At 38.3% G+C, this 17,835-nt stretch overlaps 1 protein-coding gene across 2 annotated transcripts in view; it reads right to left on the bottom strand.

Moving 5' to 3' along the window:
• Positions 1–17,835, bottom strand: part of HERC3 (HECT and RLD domain containing E3 ubiquitin protein ligase 3) — a 99,901-nt gene that overhangs the window by 18,840 nt on the left and 63,226 nt on the right. For both annotated transcript variants that reach the window (XM_019741102.3, XM_074323616.2), the window contains exons 17-23: positions 11,509–11,532; positions 11,330–11,419; positions 9,826–9,996; positions 8,067–8,210; positions 6,053–6,219; positions 2,998–3,064; positions 2,195–2,277 (exon numbers count right to left, since the gene is read on the bottom strand). In XM_019741102.3, coding sequence (XP_019596661.2) covers positions 2,195–2,277; positions 2,998–3,064; positions 6,053–6,219; positions 8,067–8,210; positions 9,826–9,996; positions 11,330–11,419; positions 11,509–11,532 — 746 coding nt within the window. The remainder of the gene's footprint in view (positions 1–2,194; positions 2,278–2,997; positions 3,065–6,052; positions 6,220–8,066; positions 8,211–9,825; positions 9,997–11,329; positions 11,420–11,508; positions 11,533–17,835) is intronic.

Here is a 17,835-nt window from a genome sequence, read left to right as displayed (position 1 = left end):
TTGAGACAAACCTAGCCTCTCTATTAGGTTCCCAGAGTCAAGATAATTTCACCATCTGAAGCCATTTTTGTTGGGTACTTGGCAACTTCTGCACTTGGCAACTCTCACTTAAAGTATTATAGATCATACTTTCCCCAAAGCTGAGGCTTCCTGGATAGTCTGGAAGGTTTACATGACAAAAAAAGTTACTGATCGTTACATCAGATCATTACTGGCTTCCAATTGTCTTTAAAATGTAAAATAGTGGAAGAAGAGCTCTGTCAGTTTTTCTCATTCCTGTTTTCAAAAGGGAAGATTTATGGGAGGAAGCCGAGGCAGATCACTCGGACAATGGGAATTTCATAGGATCTCTGCCTGCATCCTTGCAACTATTTACAGTAAGAAGTCAACTAAAGACCAGAGGAAATTGGTTTTAATTTCCCAACAGGCTTATAAACAGCATGAAGTTTCCATACATCTGCCTTTTCCCAGAGCTTAAATGAAGCCCTGCTTTCCTCTGTGAAGGCTTCTGTCACTCACAACCCTCCCAAGCAGAGACTGCCATTCTCTCATCTTTCCCAATAGTTTACCGCTCCTTTAAGCCAACAGTTTCGACGCTAGCCCATGTGCTAGAATCCTTATCTCAAGAGTTTTCACTTTCTACTCCAATCTACATAGCTCCTCTAAGAATATACATTTGTCCCTGTCCTTATTTTTTATTTATTTCGCCACTGCTTTCTTTATGCTTCTTGTTCTAAGTGACCTTCAATTCGCTGGTGACTGCGGTTGGCATAAGCAACTTAATAAAATATCCACATAAGACTTCTCTCTTGAGACGTAAATTTTCAGCTCTAAACATAATCATCTGGGTATCACACAGACGTGTCAAATTCAACGTATCCAAAATGGAACTTTTTTTCCCCGCCACGCTGCTCGACAGATTCTGTGTCCTGTTAAGTCAGTTGTGCAAATTACAAACCTCAGTGTTGTTATCATCACACGCCTCTAGTGCCGGCCGCCTGTAATCAGACACAATCAACAAGTAGCCAACTGTGTACTCCCGCTACCTTCATTCTCGCCCTCACCACCCTCTACCTGAGCTACCCCGACAGCCTCGTCGTGGGCCCCCCACAGGGGTCTATTTCCACGTGGCCACAAGTTCTTGTTCTAAAGCTAATCAACCACGTCCCAGTCCAAATCCCATTTAAGGCCTTGACAACCTCCACCCTGATGCCACTGCACCCGCCCTCCAGCCACACACCAGACCCCGTCCTGTGAGTGAGTACTCATCGTTCTGTCAGGTGTCAAGGCTGAGTCCTGACTCACATTATTCCCATGCCGAAACGTTTCCCCCCGTTACATTCTTCAATGTCCAGTGAAAGTGTTGTAGTCTCTCCCCCTGGGTCCATGGTACTTGGCCTATTACTCTCCTGTCACACACATTATAATCTACTGCAGTCCTTCACTTACATGGACTCTTCCCAACTAATCTTGAGCTTCTCAAGGAACAAAGTTACTTATATCCTATACCCAGCAACATGACTGGTAGTGTTTGTAAACTGAATTAACATGTAGACTGCCAGCAATCTCACTCATAATTTAATACAAAAGTAAACAAAACTGAATTTTTTCTTCCTCTAAAGAGACAACACAGACATGGTAAACAGTTCTGAAAAATCAGATGTACTTGAAATTATTTCCACGAGGCAGAAAGAATAATTTAAAACCTATATTACAAATTCTTCAGCAGTGAAACAACAATAGTAGTAAGCATCTTATTAACATTCATTTATTCAAGACATACTTTTGAGCATTTTTGTACCAGGCACTCTGCTGGATACTGGAAACCCTGAGCTAGATGCTGGGAGTTGATTTATTCTAAAATGTTTTCCTATAAATGATCTCACTGTAGTCTCACAACCATCTCATGAGGTAGGTAGGGCAATTATTATAACCCCCATTTCACAGAGGAGAAACAGTTTACATGATTTATTCAGGGTCAAAGCCAGTAGAACAGAGACCTAGAATTAAAACAGTTATCTCCTGAATTCAGGTCCAATGCCTTCTCTACTATGAAAAATTCATTAAAATCTGCAAGTTCTTGCTCTCCCTTAATTCCTCTGCAGAAGGGATTAGAACTGAACTTCAGTCGTGGTCCTAAAAGCACAGAGAAATAAGGCAGCACCATGTGCAGCAGTTGGAGGTCAGGACTCACCTGTTGTCCTTGCACACGGTCACCTTGTCTCCCCCAGGTATCAGCTTCCTCTGTTCAATCACTCCATAGCTTTCTCGACAAATCTGTATTTAAGGGGGAAAAAGCAATGTTTCAATTTTACCGCCTTTCTTTCTAGAACCTAAGTGTCTGAGAGAAGCTTAAGAAGCGAATGTTGCTTAATGACCACTTATTACCACAGCAAATTCTTGGGAAAAGAGAGAAAATCTGAATCAGAAAACACTGGGACCTTAAAAGAGCTCTCTGAAGACTCGGAGCTGCCAGTAAATGCAATCAAAGAGAAAATCATATGAACTCTAGAACAGGAATGTAACTGGAGTAAAGATTTCTTTTTAATCAGGCAATTTTATTAGCTTCTTTTTGGATCCCTTTAAATGCTGTTTTTTGTTTGTTTGTTTTTTAATTTTTATTGGGGAATAGCGTGTTTTTCCAGGACCCATCAACTCCAAGTCAAGTCATCGTTTTCAATCTACTTGTGGAGGGTGCAGCCACAGTGGCCCATGTGGGAATTGAACCAGTGACTTTGGTGTTATGAACACTGCACTCTAATCAACTAAGCCAACCAACTGCCCCCGCTTCAGTAATTTTCTTAAGTGCATAAAATAATCGTTCATTCATATATATTCAGCACATTTACTGAACTTAAGTCTCTATGACTAAAATAAGAAGTCACAGAGGAAGTCCCTGAATTTGTTCTTAGGTTTGGAGAGAAATTAATGTGCATTCTGACTTATAGGCACAATAAAAGAGATGGCCACAATCATGAGTAAACTAGAAATCCTTACCGTGAAGTTGAGGCAGAAAGTCTCCTCAATATCTTCTCCAGGGTAATCTAAAAGTTCTTGAAGGCTCCTAATCATAGAATGATGGAGAAAGGAAAAGAGGCAAATCAGACATGGGAATGGTGCTGCCATGTCAGGCACATGTCCGGATTGGGTGCAAGGAAAAACTATAGAAGATTCTAGACTGAACATAAATCCAGACTGACAGAAAATCATGTCATCCATACCTTGAAAAGAAATATGGCAGTAGACCTGTAAGACATTCACTAATTGTTCTCTTTTCCTACTGACAAATATTACTAGATTTATGAAGAAATTCAGATGGATTTGTATCTAACACCCTTGTGTTCTTTTAACCCTATTATTGTTTGGAAGTAGGTATGAGGAGATGGTACTACAGTGGTCCTACAGATTGGCTTCATCTACCTGCATTCATAGACTAATCCTCCCATCATTTAAAAAAAGCCACAAAATCACCTCATCCAGTTAGGCATCTTAATGGCTTACTTGTTAGTGCAAAGAGGTGTGCTTGGTAAAGACACATTATTTATCAGACACTGAAACATGCACTCTTAAAAAAAGAATATGTTTATTCCAACAACGCTCATATCCCAGCTCTCAAGAGAATATATTCTTGTAACTAGACCTCATTCACATTCACATTTCTTCTTTAATGAGCTCCGAGTCTGGCGGTTCCATCAAGAGTGCCCAGGGAGAAAACACTTACTGCAGAATTTAAATTCACTACCAGTTAACCAACCAAAATCATTACTTGAAATATATCATTCTCAGCCAGGTTTGGCAAATAACGCACAGTTCTGTTACTCTCTAGCCTTCCCTTTCAGTTACCAAAAAATTAACCCTGTCTGGGCCTCTTCTGCCACTTTTTTGTATTTCTTCTAAATTTTATCTTCCTCTCTCTGTGACCCCACGCCTCCCATCCTTCATGGTTTCTCAGTATTGGTGGCAGTGTGACAGTCTCACTTCTTCTCTATCTATCTCCATCTTAAAATTGGTACTCTTTCTCGATTAAAAGGGATGTTCCTTCCTGATAAAGCCAAAAGGATTATACTGTTTACAGAAAGCCACAGATATGGTGTCTTTTTATATACGTGATCTTATGCTACCTAAAATCAATACAGAGAAACTTAGAATAAAGGAGTTTTAAGAGCCAGAAAGAGAACAAATACATGGCTCCACTATTTTGAAAAACTGTCCAGCAGTTCCTCATAAGGCTAAACATATAGCTACGCATTACCTAACAGTTCCACTCCTAAGTATATACCCAAGAGGAATGAAAACTTCTGTCTACACAAAAGCTTGCACAAGAATGTCCACAGCAGCATTATCCATAATCGCCCAAAAGCAGAAACAAGTCAAATGTCTATCAGCTGATGAACAGATAAACAAAATGTAGTATATCCATACAATGGAATATTATTTGGCAATAAAAAGAAATGAAATACTAAGATGAGTTACAACATGGACAAATCTTGAAAACATGGTGTGTGAAAGGAGCCAGACACAAAGAACCGTATATTGTATGATTCCATTTATATGAAATGTCCATAACAGACAAGTCTATGGCGACAGGTGATGAAAATGTTCTGAAATTGTGGTGATGGCTGCACAGCTCTGTGACTATACTAAATGTCATTGACTTGTATACTTTAAGTGAGTGATTTGTATGGTATATGAATTATATCTCAAACTGTTTTTCTTAAAAAGGCTCTGAGAGATAATAGAAAATATATGTGTATACACACACACACACACACACACACACATAAATTGGTCTCTGCCCCTGGTTCCTAGCACGGAGCTCCCACCACCCTTGTATATTCCTAAGTGGTAAGAGAAGTAGGAGCATCCTGGATGGGGGCTGGTCCTTAGAAAGACCAAACCATGATTAGAAGTTCTGAATTCAGTCCCATCGCCCATTTTCCAAAGAGGAAAGAAGGGCTAGAAATGGAGGTAATAATGGACCACGCCTATGTGAGGAAACCTCCACAAGATCTCAATCGTAGGGAGTTCAGAAAGCTTCTGGGTTGGTGAACACATCCACATACTGAGAGGGTGATGCACCCCCAACTCCACGGGGACAGAAGTTTCTACACTCAGAACCTCTTCATCTGACTTTTCATCTGTGTCCTTTATCATATCCTTTAATAAACGGGTAAACGTCAGTGTTTCCCTGAGTTCCATGAGCTGCTCTAGCAAATTAATTAAATCTGAGGAGGGGGTCATGGGACCCTATCATTTGCAGCCAATGGGACCAACGTTGTGGATAAGCGAGGCACCTACTTCTTGTGGTTGGCATCTGAAGAAAGCTGGAAGCTCGTGGGACTGAGCTCTTAACTTGTGGGATCTGACGCTATTTCTGGGTAGACAGTGTCAGAATTGAGTTACATTGTAGGACACCCAGATGGCATCATGGAGAACTGCTTGGTGGTGTGGAGGAAAAACCCCCATGTACCATGTTTCCCCGATAATAAGTCCTAACCGGAAAATAAGCCCTTGTATGATTTTTCAGGAGGACATCCCCTGAACATAAGCCCTAATGCGTCTTTTGGAGCAAAACTTAATGTAAGACCCAGTCTTATTTTCAGGGAAACAAGGTATGTGGTGACCAGAAGTATTGTGAGTGTGATAGAAGTGTGAGAGTAAAGGAGACACACAGGAAAGAGGAAAAAGGAGGGGAAGAACTGTACTTGTTTTTAATACAAGCTCCCGTTTCAATACTTTCTCCCCCTGCATTTATGGACCATGACAAATCACAAACCCCTTATTTTTTGTTCAGAATAAAGAAAACCGAGATTATTCCGTATTCCTGGGCAGCTACGACTTCCCTTTTCTTCTTGTTCCTTCTGCCCGTGGAAGGAAATACTCTAAGCAGGCAGCTGTGGAGCTACGCCTTAAGACAAAGCATGTATGAACAACAGAGTCTAACCACGTCATTCGGAAATACTCAACCATATACAGGTGGTATTTTCAAGCTCTAATCACTGCGCCAGAGACAGCCAGAATGGCTCTCCACACCAGGCTTGCAGCTTTGTACCTTCCTTCAGTGGGTGACAGCTCCTTTAAGTCTTCCAAGCCAGGCTTTGCGTTCAGCAGCTTCTTGTAGAGCGCCAGCGGGAAGTGCAAATCGACCACGGTGGAGTTGTAGATGGCAAGGCCACAGGTTATGCCAATCAAGTGAAACCAGTTGTGCTCTACAAAACACTTTTCAGAACGCATGGAAACGTGTTAAAAAGGAATGCAGTGTCTGCGGCCCTCAAAACAATCTGCCATTTACCTTAAAATATTTTAAGCATAAAAAACAAAGATCTTATGAATATTTAGTGACCTTCTGAAGTAGAAACATGCCCCTGACAAAAATCTGATTGTCCCCAAAAGACTGTCCCCAAAGTTAAGCATTTACAGCTCATCTAGTGATACAGAGAACAGCTTATATACAGTCATGTACCATTTAATGACGGGGATACATTCTAAGAAATGCATCATTGGGCAATTTCCTCAGCATGCAAACAACACAGGGTGCACTTACACAAACCTAGATGGTAGACCCTACCACACACCCAGGCTGCATGATACAGCCTACTGCTCTTAGGCGACAAGCCTGTACAGCATGTCACTGTACAAAACAGCACGAGATTCAATTGAGCACAAAAGAAAATGATGCCATCAAGAGATATGGTGAACAGGAGATGTATGAGGCTACAGCTAGGGTAACACAGCATAAACTGTTTTACATAAAAACTTTAAGTAGATAGAGTATACTGTAAAATAACAATAAAAAGCACAGTACATTAAATACATAAATCAGTAAGTAATATGGTCATTTATTATCATTATCAAGTATGTATTATATACTGTACATAATTGTATGGGCTATACTTTTATACAACTGGCAGTGCAGTAGGTGTATTCACACTGGCATCACCACAAACACATGAGTAATGCTCTGGGCTACAATGTTACGACACCTACGATGTCACAAGGCTATAGGAATTTTTCAGCTCCATTATAATCTTATGGGGCCACCGTCATACATGAGGTCCACTGTTGGCAGAACTGTCGTTACACAGCATTTCGAGCAATGATGTCCAACAGTACTTTCTGCAATGATGGAAACATTCTCTATTCTGTGCTGTCCCATATGGTAGCCACTTGAAATGTGGCTAATACGACCAAGAAAATGAATCTTTAGTATTACCGTGTTTCCCTGAAAATAAGCCCTAACCAGACAATCAGCTCTAATGCGTCTTTTGGAGCAAAAATCAATATAAGACCCGGTATTATATTACATTATATTGTATTATACTCGGTATTATATTAATTATATTATATTATACATGTTATATATAGCTTATATTATATTATATTATATTATATTATATTATATTATATTATATTATATTATATAAGACCCGATCTTATATTATAGTAAAATAAGACCGGGTCTTATATTAATTTTTGCTCCAAAAGATGCATTAGAGCTGACTGTCCGGCTAGGTCTTATTTTGGGGGAAACATGTTACTTCGTTTTAATTAAATAAAATTTAAATTTCAATGGCCACACGTGGCTAATTTAGGACAGTGCTGATCTAGAGAGTAAATTATGGCACAAAAAGAATAAATTATAGTGTGGTTGAAATTTAGACTCCCTCTTAAAAGTTAGCTCTCCTACTGAATTTTCAAAAAGTGTGTGTGTGTTTACTTGTATTAGTATTCATATCTATACTATCATTGTTATCAAAATAAGACATCTGACTACCACTGTCCACACGTCATAAAACAAATTTATCATACTGTGTTCTTTCCACCCTTCAAAGATAACAAAACTTGGATCTTACCTACTACATATGGACATGGGGCTGATGGGTGACAAAATATACTATGAAGTCTTGGCAACAGATGAAAAATAAAGATTGGATACATTATTTAGATCTTTTAAATTATTTTCATTATGTTTCCCTCTTCAAAGACAGAAGTCTGGGAATTGGCCTCACAACACAACAGGAAGTTTAATTCTATCCATCTGTTTAGCTGAGACATCACTAACTTACCGTATCTGAAAACCACAAGAGATTTGAATCCGGATAGTAGGTAAACATTCCATAGATGGGATTCAAAAGTTCTTTTAACAATAAAAGAAAGAACTCCTTTGTGACACCACCAGCATCTACTGCTTCTTCACCATCAAAAATTACCTTAAGATAATAAAAGTAGAATTAATACTTCAAAGAAATCTTTGGTATTTTAACCTTTTTTTAGCAAATTCTTTCCAAAGTCAGGACAAAGGAAGGAAGATACAACAGAATATAGTGATGCAATGAAAACTGCGAGATACATCTGTTCATTATTAACAAGGCACTTACAGACTTACACAGAATTTTTATTAAGTACTCCAAGGGATACAAAGAAAGTTAGAAGTCCACAGAAAGTATACCTACCATCTATTTAGGGCAGTAAGGTGAACATAAAAGAATCCATTAGCCAATACATTTAATTTTCATTTAATTTTCTAAGAGTCAAATACATTGAAAGGTCAATGTTCCGGCACTTAGAGAAAAGCAATGATCAACCTGGGTAAGAGAAGCAGTTCTTGAAGAAATTGATCATATGGAAGGGAAGAGGGCACTCTAGGTAGGTCCAGACCTGGGCTCTATGAGGGCCGATAAGCAGATGCATCTGGGGCATGCTGGACCCATAATGGTCATCACAGTAACAACTACAGCAAACAAACAAATGAGTTTATTGCAAGTTTACTACATGCCAGCACTTAAACTCTGCCAGTCTAATCCTCAGAACAGCCTTCTACATAGGGATTACTATTATTGGCCCCATTGTACCGGTAAGGGCTCAGACACAGCCAAAAACAGCATTTGAGAAAGCTTATCTGCGTGGCTGAGTTCAAGATTGCTTAGAGCAGGATGAGAACAAATGTGGGGACACTAGGACGCTGAAGATATGGATGCCGGCAGAAGACGTAACTCGACACGCTACAAAGCAAGAACTGTCTCATCTGAATTACTGATCGAAAATGGGGCAAAGAGAGGCCCCTCTCTTTGCAGTATCAAAAATCTAACCCAGAAGTTCCAGGGAGAACTCCTAGACAGATTGGTGGGACAGATGCTACTTACTGGACATTTTGGAAAGGGAAACAGTATCATGGAAACCATCAGTTTTTTGCCAATTATGTTTTGGAAATGAGTTTACAACAGGATTGGAAACAGAGATATGAAACTCTTCTGAAGGAAAAGATAAGTGACTTAAAATAAATTCAAATAATTCACTAAATATTTATTAACACCTACTGTGTACCAGGTATTATGCTAAACTCCAGGAATACAATAGGAGTAACACAAACGTGCATACTCTATGAGGAAAGACAATTTCTTAATTTAAAAGTGCCTGTCAGAATAGGACCATAGCTTCCCAGATGATTTCACTACCTTTCTGCTCTCCTTTTCCACCTTCTTTCTCTTAAATCTTTGATATCCAAAGACTTCCTAGATGCTGGCTTAATAGTTTTACTAATTGAAGCTTTAGTTTTGCTGTTGTTTGCTTGTTTTGGGTAGAGCTGAAGCACATACAATGAAGACAGCAGACAAAGAAAGCCCTATAACTCCTCAAGTAATACACTGGCACTTTTATAGGCTATTTGATGATTTGACAGAAGGTGATTAAACTCTTATAAAATGAATGAAAGAAATAATGAATGGCTACACTCCACACTTTTAATAGTACTGTCTCTGCTTCTTCATCAACATTGTTTAAAAAAAACCTAGGAGGGTATTTAGAGGAATACACAGAAAAGCTCACTTTGAGAGGTTTTTTCAAATCAATATCAGAATGAATGCTCAGCTCTCTTAGGGCATCTCCAACAAGGTTGTTCCGGCGAACGTGAAGGACCAAGAAGGGGCTTCTGGCCAGCAGAGGCTCCAAGGTGAGAAGCATGAAGACATTCTGCAGATTGGCTCCATTGACAGCCACCTGGAATGAATGGCACATCAAGAACAATTACTCAGAGCGCACCTGTGAGTGGGGACAGCAGCCAGCTCTGCAGCAACCTGGGGTGGGTAGGCACAGGCTGACTGCATCTCCACTTATTCTATTTTCCTATTAACTTTTCCAGTTAGATTTTTCCAAGTTACTCACATTTACAAAATACACAAATCTTTCTATCTGAACCCAAAGAGATTAACTGAAACCATATGGTCCATTTATGAACCATATGATCCATAACCATTACCAGGAAAATGATTTAGACCAGTTGATTAAGACTGAAATAATATTGCAATAGAAGAAACATGATGGAGAGTGGGTAACAACCATGACTTTCAAAATGTTATTAGAAACAGAAACCTAATAACCACTTGTTAAATGGTTTTTATTCTTTGAAAAATGTCCATTTTCTCTGGAAAACCATTAAATTGTCAGTATCATGGATATATCATTGTGCAAGTAAATATATACGTATAGATATACAGAGAGCTAGAGAGAGACAGACAGACAAAAAGAGAGACAGAGAGATGGAGAGAGAGAGAGATGAATGAAGTTATATATCCACCAACAGTAGAAATTAGTATTATAGATTTAGATTGCTAATTCACAAACATTTTTGTAGGCTTGTTAAAACCAATTATATTTTATAACACAAATTGTATATTTAAAATAAAGTTCTATAACATAAGTTTTTATTCAGTAAACAATTACCAAGCTCCACTTAATTATCTATCTCTATCAGGGGTCAGCAGGCAACTGGACCAAATCCAGACTGCTGCCGGTTTTTGTGCAGCTCTGCTGGTTTTTGTGCAGCTCTGCTGGTTTTTGTGCAGCTCTGCTGGTTTTTGTGCAGCTCTTGAGCTCACAATGATGTCCACATTTTTAAATGGTTGGGAAAAAAAAAAAAAAAAACCCAAAGAAGAATATTTCACCATATGTGAAAATGACACCAAATTCCAATTTCAGTGCACATAAAGTTCCATTGGCACGCCGCCCTGCTCATGTACTCGCATACTGTCTATCACTGCTTTTTCTGCTACAACAGAGTTAAATAGTTGAGATGGACTGTATGGCCCACAAAGACTAAAATACTGACGTATGTGGCCCTTTATGAAAATGCCTGTCAACCCCTGATCTATGTAATTGTGCATTCACATGTGTGTTATATTCAACATAAAATTGCTGCAAAAATTTGTAATAGTTCTAAAAGTTAGAAAGGAATTCATCCAAATATACTTTTTCCTATTACCGAAAATTACAACTGAATGTACAGGTTAAGAGAAACACGTAAGAAGACGAAAGGATTTTTAGAATGTGATACCTGCATCTGTAGTTCAGCATCTGTCTGTAACATTTTGGTCTTGGCTTGGGCATCAAAGATGAAAGGGTAGGAACAAAGTGTTACAGCATCCTAAATAAAACATTATTGGCAATACTGTAGTATTCCACAGAGAATATTGCTGGAAAAATATATAAGTAAATTTAAAAAGGATCGTTTACCTGCATTATAGATGGTCTAGCCTTCTGTGAAAAGAAAAATAAAAAGTCTCTTATTTGGATTGCAAAACCTGAAGTTTTTACCCACTACAAATGTGAAATACAAATAAAATATATAACTCATCTCACTATTTGGCCATGGAACTAACCCCATTTGAATGACTGACTATTTTTCATGGAATAGACCAGATGTTTTGATGGACATAGGCTGAGAAAAAAACTAAAAACAATCTCTAAAACTTTTTAAAGGGCCCTACAGGCCATCTTTCTAATTCCACAATTCACAGCATTAAAACAATTCTCTTTCATAGATCAAATCTAATTCGAAAACAGGAACTTTAAAACCTTGACTTCTGAGATTACTTTTGTTGAGTAAATAATGCAAATTTCATTTACTTGTCAGCATGTTACATCTCCTTCTTACAGAGAGAGAGATTTACTCTTAAGAGAAACCTAATATTTAGACAGCTGTCCCTGACTCAGCACTTAGACCAATGCTTTGCCTACAGAAGACATACCATCAGTATGTGAATAAAATCTGAATAAACTTTTGAGGAAGGGAATAAGAGTAAACAAACAACAACAAACATATGTAAGGGGTATGGTAGCTTCATTTATAAGGGGAAAAACAAAGAAATCTCTTCTGAAAGTTTTTGTTAGGATATGTAACAAACATTCATTAACTTAACAGAAACAAAAATGTCAACAATACAGATCATGACCTGTAGTAACATTTCTCAAACAGAAAACCATGGATTTATTCTCAGAGATCTGAGAGTGCTATGTGAATTTTTTTTAATTTTATGTATTTTTTATAAATGATATCCAAAACAAAATCAATAACAACACATTCTGAATGACCTCCTCAATAACGGTGTGTTACCATATAATTTGCATGTATTTTAATGATTGCATTCATGCCACGTTATAATTAATTGTCTAAGAGTAGTAAGAAGAAAAGCAGTCTTCCTTTGTAAGTGATGCATTTGCACCTAAGGAAAGGGCCAGAGTAACCTGGCTCCCTGCATGAATGAAGATTTAATAGCAGCTGAAAGGAATACAGACAGCTGAGTCATCCCAGGGTGGAGAGTACAGGTGGGGAGCTCAAGCACCAAGGCCTGACAGCAGGCAATCTCGATCCACAATGCAAGTGGGGTCTGATTTCACTAAGACCATATTACCCATCACATTACATCGGTGAGACTAATCTGCGTTTTACTGATTTTAGAGTTTTGTTTGTATTTAATTTAAAAATTTGGTTCGGTTTATAATTGTTTAGATGCTATATGAATAAGAAGTGCATGCCTACCTCCTTTTGTGTTTGTGTATATTTCAATGAAATCATTTAAAAGCAACTGTAATTAAAATCCACCCTGTTTATCCTTTACAAACAGGTTCCTTTAAGGGATCTTGGAACATTTCCCTGGACTGACAAACACTAACCAAAGAGACAATTCCAGTCCAGTGAGACAAGGTATGAAATCATACGTACATAATCCAGGCTAATCTGACTCACTCTCATGCCTATAATATCTAATTACTTTTAATTTAGAAGCCAAAATCACTAAAATAAAAAACACGCACACCATAAAATGCACTCCACAAAGTTATCTTCCAGTCTAAGTACCTACAAGAGGTATGAGTATCCTGGGGAAGGGAAGTGGATTTTAAACTGATGCCAATATTCAGAATTTTCAAATCTTCCCCTCAGAAGAGATTATTCTAAGCATTATTTGCTTATTCTCAAGGGAAAAGGGAGATCTTTAATGTGTGTTGGTCTATAAAACAAGATGAAGTTTTGAACCCTTCAAATATAAAAATGGGGAGAAGTTTTCACAGTGACTGTAAAAACAGTTGTTGGCATTACAGCCCCCCCAATATACCTACCATTGTTAAATACTGGTATGTCTCTTGGTGAAATATAGTTATTCCAGACATCAATCAACATCTTTGTATTTCTTGGCTCTCTCAAGTCCCACTCCAGTCCTCTAAGTCTCTCTACAACTCTCTCCCTGCATCCCCCACAAGTCCTCTCAGCCCCACTTTAATACCCACCTTCTCCAGCCACTATTCCATTCCCATCCCTTCCCCACTTCACCTGACCCCTCCCCGCCCCGTCCTGAAAGGGTCCAGTTTTGGAAATAGGTTGATCTCTCTTCTGGAGAAGGAGAGGAGTTCAACTGAAATCAAGGTCACCAAGCAGTTAGGTGAGAGAGTTGGCTGGAAAGAAATCCAAAACTGCCTAAGAATTAGAGCCATGGCCACAGAGTTGGTGTCCAGAAGACCCTCCCCCAAGGAGGACCACAGAGCCAGCTCCAAGGAAGGTGAAGAAGGGAAGGCTACTCGGTCAAAAGAACCAGCAGATCTACATGAAGGCTATTTATACATATATAAAGTTTTTATAAGTCTGTGAGGTTTTGTATTTGAAATGTAATAATTTAATGTCACCGATTTGTACTTTGTGAATGCTGAACGTTTTAGAAACGGTATTAGTACCGGCACTTCCACATTACATGAAATGAATACTGAAATAGCTGTTATGATTTTGCTTCACAAGTGCTCTCCCTAACCGAGAAGGATGCACCTGAGCTGCTAAGACATGTGATCCCCTCCAGAGAGGCTGCTTGTCCGGGGGCTGTCCATCCTCCCTAGGAGAGTCTCTCCAACCTAAAACCAGCCAAGTATTGGTGGGTCACCGGTGTTCCTTCTTGAAGTGGGTTACACTGTGACCTTAATTCATTTTTTCAAGTAAATGAAATAGAAGCAATGAATAAGTACATGGAACAGAACTGTAGAATTGAGAATATCTTTTTTTTGTTTTTTTAGTTCCAAGTCAACATTTCCTAAATGTGGCTGTGACTGGGAGCAGAAAGCATTGCACAAACACCTGTCGTGCCAAGAAGGAAACACAGGAGCTTCTGCTGTACAGCCTGCCTGCCACCACATGTTCCTACACCCACCGTGGGCAAATCTGGCTCCCACCATCACTGAATGCTGAGGCAAAAACAGCTTCCTCACCTCACCCGTGCACAATACTGGTACCTGGAGCCAAAACACTGGCCCATGTGACACATATGGCAAGAAGTCAAGTTGACTCTCGTTTTTATTTCTAAAGCATTTACTTGGTACCACTGACTTTCTCACTTGTGCTGCCCTCTATGGCAGCCCACAAGGCACTCATTCTGTGTGTTACTTCGTTTTCAAGTGGATGATGGTAGTTTATTAACTGAAATAAATAAGCCACTACCACCTCTTCCTTAAAACGAGTAAAAATCAGCCACTTTAGTATGTTCCCTTTGTGCTCTGTAGCCCTTTGCACACGTGTTCATTCCTTTGTAATTCCTTTTTCACTGCTGCTTCTGCACTGAACACCCCACAGCGGCGCCCACCATATCCTGTACACCTCCATCCCCAGTGACTAGCAGGCATGCAAAATACATCAAATGCCCAAGAACAGCTTACTGAAAAGAGTTGTTGAGGGCTTATTATAGGCCAAATAAAGTACTATTGCCAAATAAAGTACTCTTGCCAAGTAAGGCCTTTCCCTGCTTTCTCTCATTTAATTCTCACAATACTGTTATAATTCTCATTTACAAATGAGGATGCTAAGCCTACAAAAATTAAGTAAATTACCTCGGGTCACAAAGGTAGTAGGCCAGAGTTGAGACTTGAACCCAGATCTTTTTGACTAAAGCATGTGTTCTGAACTATATGCTATACTGCCTCAGCTACTACCAAGCTAAAAAATTTAATACAAAAAAAAATCCATTTATTGTATTATATATATATATATTATGGAATATTGTTCAGCCATGAAAAAGGAAATCCTGCCATGTGAAACAACACAGTGAACCTGAAGGGCATTAGCCAAGTAAAATAAGCCAGGGAAAGACAAAGACAAATAGATTTGTCTTTAAGTGAAATCCACATATTTAGATTTCACTTATATGTGGAATCTAAAAAAATAAAAATAAAAAAATTTTAAAACCCAATCTCATAGAAACAGAAGAATGCTGGTTTCCAGGGTCTGGGTGGTGAGGGGGTGGGGGTGGAGAAGAGGGGAGATGTACATCAAAGGGTACAAACTTTCAGTTATAAGTTCTGAGGAGCTAATGTACAGCGCGGTGACTACAGTTAATAATACTGTATTGCACATTTTAAAGTTGCTAAGAGAGTAAATCTTAAAAATTCTCACCACAGGACAAAAATATTTGTAACTATATATGATGATGGATGGTAACTAGACTCATTATGATGACCATTTTGTAGTGTATACAAATACTGAATCATTTTTTGTCGTACTCCTGAAACTAATATACTGTCAAATGTCAATTATACCTCAAAAGAGGGGTTAAAAAACATATAAATCTATACATAGAATGGCTTTAGCAATTTAGGTTGAAATTCAAGATATCAAGAAATTTAAACTTCAGTTTCTAATAGTATAATACTCTACACAATAAAAAAATTCCATAGAAATCACAAAAGTTCACAGAGTAATTTCACCTAATTTTCTATCTTTCTATAATAACTACCTTAATTACTGAAGAGGAAATGAGCATCTGGGATTCAAGACCTATATTTGCTTATCAAATGTAAGGAGAAAGGAACTATAAAAAAGTTGTAAAAGTTGCTCACTTAACAACATATATTGAGAGACTATAGTCATGATAATGTAGATTTTTAGCACCAGCTACTTCTTTTTCAGTGTCAAAAAGAATTAGATTTTATTAGAATTATCTTATTCCACATTAAGTTAGAGAAAGGGTAAATGAGAAGTCAGGAGAATTGGCTTTTATGGCTAATTAAATTGGTGGAAAAATTGTTTAACTTCTCTGAGTCTCCGATTTCCTCACCTGAAAATACAGCTATTGTCCTAAATAATTCAGGCTTATTTTAGCTCATAACATTTTATTATTCAATGAATAATTATTTGATACAGATTGATAGAACAGAAACGTTCATCTTTTTACAATTTCTAACTTAGCGGGTGAAAGCAGAGTTCATTGCTAGCTTCCATGTTAAATTTCCCGTGCAAACCTATTTAGAACACATGAATCCATTTGTACTGAGAAGTATTTTGTTTTTTCAAGGTAACAATATTGTGTCTAGCACTGATCATCTATTATTTGACAAAGAAAATAATCTTGCTGTGTTAAATAAACCTATTTAAATGCCTTGCTTTTGGAGACCACTATTGACCTACAAAAACCCACAGGGAAAATATTGCCTAAATGTTGATGATAAAACTGTTAAACAGGCAAGAACTCTCTCAATATATCTGCTGTGCATTGCTTCACTAATTATTATAACCAAATTATCATTCTGTTTTCTGCCATAACTCAAATTTACATATACTCCACAGATGGGGGATCCTAAAAAGCTCTGCGCTTATCCTAAGCCAGTTCAATCAAACTGATCAGCTCTTCCCCAATGACGGATGGTAGGCAGGAATCCACACATAGTTCCTTGGATGGCATGTCAACATACAGTGAGAACTAGGTCAGGGATATGTGACATTTTCACACTCAGAATCCTAAATCAGAGGTGGCCTAGAGGGTTCAGGCAGCTGACATAAGATGACAGAAAAAGCAGAGAACCATGTGATTTCACTAATATGTGGTATATAAACCAAAAACAGCAAAAGAACAAGACAAACAAATGAGAAACAGAAACTCATAGACATAGACAATAGTTTAGTGGTTGCCAGAGGGTAAGGGGGGGTGAGGGGTGGGGGGTGGGAGATGAGGGTAAGGGGGATCAAATATATGGTGATGGAAGGAGAACTGACTCTGGGTGATGAACACACAATGGGATTTATAGATGATGTAATACAGGTAATTCAGGTGTAATAGTACACCTGAAATCTATGTAATTTTACTAACAATTGTCACCCCAATAAATTTAATTAAAAAAAAAAAAATGACTGAAGTAGGATAGTTATTAGAAAATGATAGCAAATATCCTTTCCTCAATGTCAAAATCAAGCTGCAGTGGGGATTGTGGCACACCTAAGCCTCAGCTAAAGAGCCACTTTTGAACTCCAGCCAATTGGTGCCATCTGGGAAGATAGGTCATGTTGCCAGATCTTCCAAGTTTCAAGAAAAGATAAAAATTCATTTTATGAGTCTTGACTTTTTTTTTAATTGTGGTAAAAGACACATAACATAAAGCTTACCATCTTTATCACTAAGTATATAGTTCAGTAGCATTACCTATAAACACATTATTGTGCAACAGATCCCCAGAACTTTTTCATCTTGCAAAACTAGAACTCTATACCCATTAAACAACAACTCCCCATTTCCTCTCCCCCAGACACTGGCAACC

The sequence above is a fragment of the Rhinolophus sinicus genome, chromosome 1 (genome assembly GCF_057876585.1).
Source record: "Rhinolophus sinicus isolate RSI-liver-muscle chromosome 1, RSI-T2T, whole genome shotgun sequence".
Taxonomy (NCBI): Eukaryota; Metazoa; Chordata; class Mammalia; order Chiroptera; family Rhinolophidae; genus Rhinolophus; species Rhinolophus sinicus.
This window is presented reverse-complemented; position numbering and strand designations above follow the sequence as displayed.